An 8,925-nucleotide genomic window follows, 5' to 3' on the forward strand; every position below is an offset into this window, starting at 1 on the left:
GTAGAAAGCAGCGCACGTCCGTGCAACAACAATGACGCATGATTAACGTGCCTCACGCAGCTCATTGCACTTATCGTTGTATATTTTTGTATTTAAATGTCAGTTGATGAAGAGACACGCGTCTCGAAAGCTACTGTTAGTATATATTTGTATTCTTATATTAAACTGGATTTATAACTTATTCGTGTATGTTATTATAAACCATGGACCCCAGTACACCAGGCCCATTCGTTACCAGCGAATCATGTTAGTTGCAATTCGTCTGAGCCGTTAAAAAATACTTATGCATGCAATCGTGAAATTTATAATTAAAAGAGAAGGTTATCTTGGAAACAAACGCCGCTTGAAACATTTTTGAAGACGACGACTCCTTGTGCAACAAACCAACGAGTGCCGAGCCAATAATTAGTGATCAACGAGTTTGCATTTTGTCGATGATGATGAAGAATAAACATTCTTTAACATTTGTAAGTCGTAAATAATTTCTCTACTCTATTATTATACTTTGATTTTACAGGCTACGTTTTTATTTCTTTCGAAAAATCAGTCATTGTTTAAACATAAACTAATTAGCTAACTAATTTCATTGTTGAGAACGTTACCCCTATTTTTAACCTTATGTCTTTGGGAAATAAATTCCCGCTCTAAGAGTTTTCGCTTTACGAGCGCGGGCTAGGTACGAATTAACTCGTAAAGTCGAGAACTACCTGTATTAAAAAATCTTTACAATATCTGAAACATATAATAGAGCATTAATTTTCTATTTGTGCTTTTAATTTTTATGCTAACTTATTTTACATTTAATTTCTTATGTGATTATAGAGCAAACCCTAAAATGCAGTTCTTAAACAACGAACAGTAACTACAAGAATATTTTTCTAGCATTAAATTGTTTCTGACACACCAACATTTGCTGGAATTTTATGTAGACAACTTAAATTTCTCATAACCTTCCTAACGTTGTCTTTTATTTTATTTTTTCTGGGTTCTTCCACCTTCATCTCGTCAACATGGTGACTGACCGTTCATCGAGCAGAAAACGAGAGCGTTCGTGGTGCCTTCGGTCGAGGTAAGTTCATTTAGCAGTCTCTGACTCTACCCTGTCGTTGTTACAGGCAGTTGTGTGATAGATGAGTGTGCATATAAAAGATAATGTGATCGATGGGGCCTAGCCGGCTACACAGTGATAAAAAGATGGATGCTGTGGAACGAGCTTTTTTCTTTATGCTTCCGCCATCTGTTATTTAGAGCATCTCACTTTTATTTATCAGATCCGTAAACGTGTTCTGGCAATATTTCATTAGGTACGCTACCGCTGGCCTCTAAGAGGAATGAATGCCTGCCTCGTCTTAGCAGAGCCCTGCGAAGTGGAAATTGTTAAATTAAAGCCATTTTAACCCCATGCATCACAAACCTATGCTACGTGCTTCATTCTGATGAATGCACTGTATAACTGCGTTCTGTAACTGACTTGTTACAGAACGCATTCATGCCATCATTTTGAGATGCTTGCAACATATGACATTTACAAGATCACATTGGCACTCTCATTCATTAGCATTCCAATGTCTGTTACGTAACTGAACTTAGGAATTAACTAATCAACTTTTTAATCATTTTTCACAATTTTCCATTGAAAATGTTTACATTCTTTATAGAAAATAGTCCCTCATCATTCTGTATATAGTATTTCACTTATAAGCATAAATTCACGGTGGAATATAGATTGAGCTGACAATTAATAAAATATCTTTATTAACTTACGATATTTGAAAATGAAAGTCAAATTTTCTAAAAAATAAACAAAATAAGTTTTTTTTTTTTTTTCGCATTATTTTTGTAGTATAATATGGAATCAAGAGGCTGCATCAATAAATCCGACATTTTTGGATACACTTTTGGTGGTTGTACTTTGTTAAAAAGCAAAGAAAACATTACAGAATTTATTAAAAAGCATAATATACATGTTTCTGGATCAATATAGATTATGGACACAAAGTCTTTCAACATTGCTTTGAACAATTCAGAAGTAGAGTCAAATTAAAAATTCTCTGGCCTTGCAATTTCTGGCATGAGCTGAGAAGTAACATAAATTACGTTTTAAAGTGCAGGATTACAAGACTAAAAATAAAAAGAATATTTATTATTTCATTTCACAGTCTGCTATAAGGAGCATGCCCATGGATTCATTTTTATCTTCCGAGCGGACTTCATGAAGAGTTCATTCCATTTAATTACAAGGAAATTCATTTGTCTTTTGCGGCAGGATTTCGAGATTAATGATTGCGTTGGGAGTGTTATTATACCAGAGATTGAGACTGGTACTGTGTTCAAGGAGTTCCAATATACCAAATTAATGGAGGTTACCAATCAGTTTCTCCAAACTAGTCTAAAACATGTTCTTCATAAGGGGAATATTTATGCTTTGTTCGAGTTGTGAATTCGATTCACTTAAAGGAGACGTATGAAACCACAAACTTCTTAATAAAATTAAAGACGAAGTACATAACTGGCTGCTTCATGCTTGGATGTTTAATGTGCGAATATTTTTTTCAGTTAGTAATCAGGTTATGCTAAAATTCCATGTTTTTTCAGAAAAGCAGAGCAAGGAATTAGTATTAAACAGGGAAGTAGTGATTATCAGGGATAGCCATGTATTAGGTTCAAAATGCATTGGATAAAAACAGTCAGACGAACCCAAAAAAAAAGAAAAAAAAAAGTCCTAACTTCCACTTCATATCAAATTATGGTTAATGAAGCCATTTGTAAAATGGCTTCATTTTACAAATGAATTATATTAAGGTCACCTGTAATTGACTACATATATGTATTTTGTCTGTAAATTGCATGTGTTCTCTCGTCGATTTGCCGGGTTTTCTGGATGAAAAACCCCAGTTTCTGGGGGAAAAAAAAACCAAATATGGTAAATGTTTTAAGCATGGACTAGCCCAAAAATGTTGTTTAAAAATTCTTCTTCTTCCAGTCACGTAGCTTCCTGAGGAGCTGTTGTGGCCACCAACAAATTCCTCCAACTGCATCGATCTTGTGCACTACGAGCGGCATCGCAAACTGTCATGCCCAGAAGTTCACTGATCCCATTCTTCCACCTAGTTGTAGGTTTTCCTCTGCTACTCTTCCCCTCGATTTTTCTGCCATTATATTCAACAGAAAGTTTTACCTTCGAAGAAAGCTTTCCCTTCAACAGAAAGTTTTACCTTCGAAGAAAGCTTTCCCTTCAACAGAAAGTTTTCCCTTCGAAGTTCTTGGGAAAAATGAATTATTAATTATTAATTTATTTTTGAAATCATGCCCAATAAATTCAAAAATCAGAAAATTTAAGTTGCAAAAAGAGCTTTGTTTCATTCCATGAACTTCTTTCCGGAAAATCGCTTGCCCTGTTCCGTTGGCAAGATTCGGAGTGAGAGATTCAGCAAAGATATAAAATAAATCGAAAGGTGATACTGAAAAAATTGGAACAGAGAAAAGTGTAAATTAAAAAAATAAAATTTAAACTCGACAACTTGAGAATGTATTCTTAAAAATCTGGGTGAATTTGTATAAGAGTGAACAGCCTTTGTGTTACTGTTCTTATATTTTTCTTAATTTCAATTGTGTGGCCACACAATTGAAATTATATGTTGTATAGCAATTTTATTATAAAAAGTTATTCGTGTAAATAAAATAAAATTTCTTAGTTGATAGAACGGATTATTTATCTTATAGGAATTAAATAAATTACACTAATCTACCAAGTGGTAAATTAAAAATGTGGGACACACTTCTGCTCTAAAGAAAAAGAAAACCAAACTATTATTTTCAGGTTACCCGAGCAATTAAATTCATTTGCCGTGCTGTGTTCTATGGTCGATTTGTCTGGACGAAAAACCTTGCTACCTACGCCTGAAACCGACTAACTCAGGCACGGCGTGAAAAAAGCCTATTAAAATTCCTTGTTTTCATCGACGGGATTCGAACCGCGGCTTCTTCCACTCAGTGTGGGGGAGGACGGTGACGATACCACTGTGCAACCCACGCAGACGCACTTGCTTGTTTGTTTGTAATTTAGTTTTTAGGAGAATTAGCAACTAAGGCCATATTGCTCCGCGGATATGCGGTGATCATTCCCTGACCTTTCCGCATCCTCCTTATTTGGTGGTCACAGGCTCGAACCCCGGTCTAATCAAGAAGCGTGTGCTATTCACTGCTGCTCCTGCCCACTTGGAGGTGCCTCCAGCAGACACACTTCTGCCCTCTCTTTTTTTTTTTTTTTTTATGTTCTTGAGTCAGGGTGGCACCTAAGCAAATGACCATCTCCACCTTGAACACCTGTGACAGCACAAAACCTTTGTGAAATGACCTGGAAAAAGTGTCAGGCCTCTTCGAACTAGCGAGCAGCCAACACCTGGGCAGCTGCCGCCCAATGCCCGTTCCAAACTCGAGGAGCCAGGTCCGGGTCCATTATTCACTGTCAGTGCTCAGCGCACTAAAATCCCGCACCAGGCGGCCCCCGCAAATAAAAATTGAAAATGTCACCATAAAATTCGCGAGCGAGCTAAAGTACTTAGGCGTAATCCTGGATAATAACTTGTCTTTCCAGCAGCACCTGAAATACATCCGGAGAAAAATCAGGGGCTACTCTGGGATGGTAGCCAGGATCACAAAGAAAGATTGGGGTCTCAAAAAGAGAACCCTGTCAATATACTACAAAACAACTTTCCTACCAGCAATCACCTATGCAGCAGCGATGTGGTTTCCCAAAGCGGCACTGGTTGTGAACAGAAGAACACTTGAAACGATCCAAAGGACCATATTACTCACAACAACGCGTGCTTGCAGCACAGTAAGCACCCCAGCACTGCAGGTGCTTGCTGGAGTGCTCCCCATGGATCTAGAGGTTATCCAGGCAGGGTTGCTGTTCCTGCTGTCCAGGGGAGTGGCTGCCACCCATCAGGGCTACACGACTGATCCGGCGAACAGCCTAAAGAACGAAAAAGTCAGGTTACAGACCCACCTCCTAAACCTTTGGCAGAGAAGGTGGACTGAGACCACCAAGGGAGAAGTGACAAAAAAATTCCTACCGGACATCCGCAAGATATATCCAAAACAACCGGTGTGGTACTTCCTAGGGTACCACATGACAACACTGTTAACAGGACATGGCCCTTACAATGAAAAGCTTTTCGGGCTGGGTCTCACCGACGATCCCAGCTGTACATGTGGAGAGAGCGAAAGCTGGAGCCACATAGCTTATGAATGTCCACAATATGAGGACCTCAGAGGGATTCTCATAACAAAAATCAGATACCTTCCGAAGGGATTGGAGTCCCACTTCCTGGACTCAGAGGAAGAATACAGGGCGCTCTCCCTCTTTGCGCAGGATCTATTCCCCAGGAGGAAAATGCTAATTGCAATCTACAGCAATCAACACAGAGACTGACAAGAAACGCTACCAGATGAAACAGAAAATCGAAATTCTTGGGACACCAGACTCGACCAAATGGAACGCTGACAACTGGAAGAGAAGTTAGGACGGGGATTACCCCATGAGTGACATTGAAAACAGAGAAGAGACAAAAAGCAGCATAACTGCCAACAGACTGATGGCGACCTGAAGAGGGTACTTTAGCTCCCTTCACCTTTTATTCCCACATCCTTGGGGAGGGGGGAGGGGACGACCTTTGCTCCCTCCCCTTCTCGCCACCCTAATCTTCTACTCTGGTGGGGCATGGGCATGCCTCACTGAAAATTGGGGCTACCTACTCTATTGGTCCCATATTTCTGTCTCTCACCCCCCCCAGTCTTCTGTCTCCTCCCCACTTCTGTCTTTACGCTAACGAAAGCCCCACACAACAAAAATTAACGTGCCAAAAATCCATTGAGCCTAAATTCGGCATAACAACCTTAGCGATCATACCCCCACGCTAACGTATATGTGTATGTATACACGTGTATGTAATTGTACATGTGTATATATATGTGTGTGCATCGTCACTAACCTAATGGATTTTTTTTTTTTTTAGGTCCTAGCCGCCGAAATCTCAGGAAATTAAGCGGCAGGACCTGCCAGAGTAAATCTTAGTCTACTGGTGTTTCCTGGTCTGCCTCCACGGGGCGAAAGTGGGGCAACGTTGGGCCTCAGTAGGGGTCCAGCGGCTAAACGACCAGATGAACAACGGTACATGACACTACACATATACAATATCCATACACTTTTAAATCTCTGGCATTTCCCAGCGAACTGGTTCACCCACAATGAAAGCAACGCGGAGATGGGGGAAACCCCTGGTGCCGTTTGACCCTAAACACACTTTACACTTTACCCGCCGGATGTAGTGCAATACCGGCGGGTGCTATGCAGGCCCAGTACTTCATCCTATATCAATCTTGGAGTTGGTTCAGCAGGCTCGATGACGAGAAACACCGCCTTATTGTTTAGGGGTTTCTATTCAAGTGTATTCAATTTTATTGCAACCTCTTTCCATAAACCAGTTAATCGCTCATGATTAATGTTTTTTACTTTAGTTAATTTCCATGAGTAACATTTACAGTATAAGGGGAAAAATGCATGTTTTAAAAATACGCGCGCGCGCACACACACACACACACACACACACACACACACACACACACACACACACACACACACACACACACACACACACACACACAAGACAAATATTATTAACCCGTTTAATTTAAAATTTTTAATTCTCCTTTAGCAGGAAACATCTCATGAATTCCCAGTGGCAAGATTCGATTAAACCTCTTGAATAATGCATAACAATATTAAGCCACTTTGAAAACAATTGAGCCCATACTTCATTCAAGTTTTGTGGATACTGTTATGTTTTCACTTTCCGTTCAAGGTAGTCCCATAAGTTCTCTGCGGGATTTACATTAACTTCGCTGGCCAATTTAAATACCCTCCCATTCCGTCGTGTTCCTCTTGCCAGTTTAAAATAGTAAAGTGTAAAGTGTGTTTAGGGTCAAACGGCACCAGGGGTTTCTCCCATCTCCGCGTAGTTTACATTGTGGTGTGATAAAGTTCACTATAAAGGCCAGAAATTTAAAAGTATATGGATCTTGAGGTGTGTGATGTCGTGGACCGTTGTTCTTCTGGCCATTTAGCCGCCAGACCCCTGCTGAGGCCCGAAGTTGCCCACACTTCGCCCCGTGGAGGCAGACCAGGTACCCAGTAGTTGTAGTTTATCTGGCAGGTCCTGCCACCTAGTTTCCGAGATTTCAGTGGCTAGGACCTAAAAACAAAAAAAAAAAAAATTACATTTGCGTGGGTTGATCGCTAGATTGAAAGACCGAAATGTGAGCGAACTTTATTTGGAACTATTAAATTTTGACCTGTGGGGTATACACTGGCGAGCAGATAGAGAGGGAGAGGAGACTGAAGACTGGCGGGAGAATTACAGAAGAAATGGGAGTCAATAGAGGAAACGGCCCCATTAAAAGTCAGTGGGCATGCCCATGCCTCACCAGGAGGAAATCCGGGTTGGCGAGTAGGGGGGAGGCAGGAGTAACAGCCTCCTCCTCCTCCTCCTCCGCTACTGCCGAGGGAGGGGGAAAGAAAGATGGTTCCAGCAAGAGCGCCGGCACCGATTGCCATTATGGCTGGCATATGCAGAAAGCTCTGCGGTCTCATTGAGCTGGTTGGAATTCAGCTGAGTAGAAAGTCACTTATGAGGCTGTGTCCCGTCCGGAGGGGGTATACATATCCGGTGTACACTTTTCGTGGGTTAGGTCCGGTTCATGTGATCCTCTTATCATGTTTTTTTTTTTTTTTTTTCTAAGGCAGTTAGTTGTTGGTTTGTATTGTTTGCTGTCATAGGTTATTCATTTCATGGTTGTTGCTGTTGCGGTGCTGGATGGGGGAGAGTCCGCCTTCTTGTGAAGAGGTCTTACGCATATTGAGTGAAGGCACTATAAGTATCTTTTTCAGTAGTATCAGATATTCCTGGTCTCGTAGCATTATTTGGGTGGTGGTTATAAATCGGCAGCGGAGATCCTCGTACAGTGGGCAGTCGTACATCAAGTGTCCCCATGTCTCGCGTCGACCGCAGTGGCATGGGGGGGTGTCAATCCGAATCCATGCAGTTTTTCTCTTATGGCGCCATGGCCGGTCAACAGGTAGGTGGCGAGAAGTCCAGGAGAAATCCAAGGTAGATAGTTTGGGTACACCAGTTGGATTGTAGAAACCCTGTGAAGCAGACAGTTGCTATCCCTGGAATAGAGGGGCATCGAAATCATGAGTGTCCTTGAAATGTTCAGCAAAGGCGCAACTGAATTAAAAGGATAGCAAGCCTGATTCATCCTGGTTGGTATTTCAAGTAAGAGACTCGGTTAGATAAAACAACATCCCCAAAGCACAACTGAGTACCACCAGCTAGTACAACACGTTGGCTTGCCCACAACAATGTTTGATTTCTTAAATCACATCACAGCTTTCCAATCAACAGACCAGTTTTTATTTCTTTTATCCTATATTACTCAAGCTTTTTTTTTATGCGTAGCTGTTAAAATTGGTCATTTTTGGGAACCCTTCAGATGTCCATGTTATGTGACTCTCTTCCAGCGTTCACTCAGAAATCGGTTGATGAGGTCTCTGTATGCAGCAATTTGTCTTGTTTGAAATCACTTTTCATTTACGTTAACTTAGCACCACAATTCTTTCGACAAAATTTCTGGCGCTGATTTTTGGTTGGTCTCGACTCATCATTTCTTAAACACTTATTATTCTTCTTTCTCAAACGCCATCAAATTTGCCATCGTGGGAAGCACAGTTGGTAGAATCGCTGTCCACCCCACACCGGGTGGAATAAGACCTGAGTTCGAGTCCCGTCGATGACGTGAGCAATTTTTATGGATCTTTTTCACAACGTGGCTGAGTTAGTCGGTTTAGGGCGAGGGTAGCAT

At 41.0% G+C, this 8,925-nt stretch overlaps 1 protein-coding gene across 1 annotated transcript in view; it reads left to right on the top strand.

The window, feature by feature from the left end:
- Positions 1–8,925, top strand: part of LOC150088274 (uncharacterized) — a 694,119-nt gene that overhangs the window by 312,047 nt on the left and 373,147 nt on the right. The window contains exon 2 of the mRNA XM_090370094.1: positions 1,037–1,069. Coding sequence (XP_090226220.1) covers positions 1,037–1,069 — 33 coding nt within the window. The remainder of the gene's footprint in view (positions 1–1,036; positions 1,070–8,925) is intronic.

This window comes from Mastigoproctus giganteus, chromosome 3 (genome assembly GCF_048544385.1).
Source record: "Mastigoproctus giganteus isolate SK-2022 chromosome 3, ASM4854438v1, whole genome shotgun sequence".
NCBI classification, from domain to species: Eukaryota; Metazoa; Arthropoda; class Arachnida; order Uropygi; family Thelyphonidae; genus Mastigoproctus; species Mastigoproctus giganteus.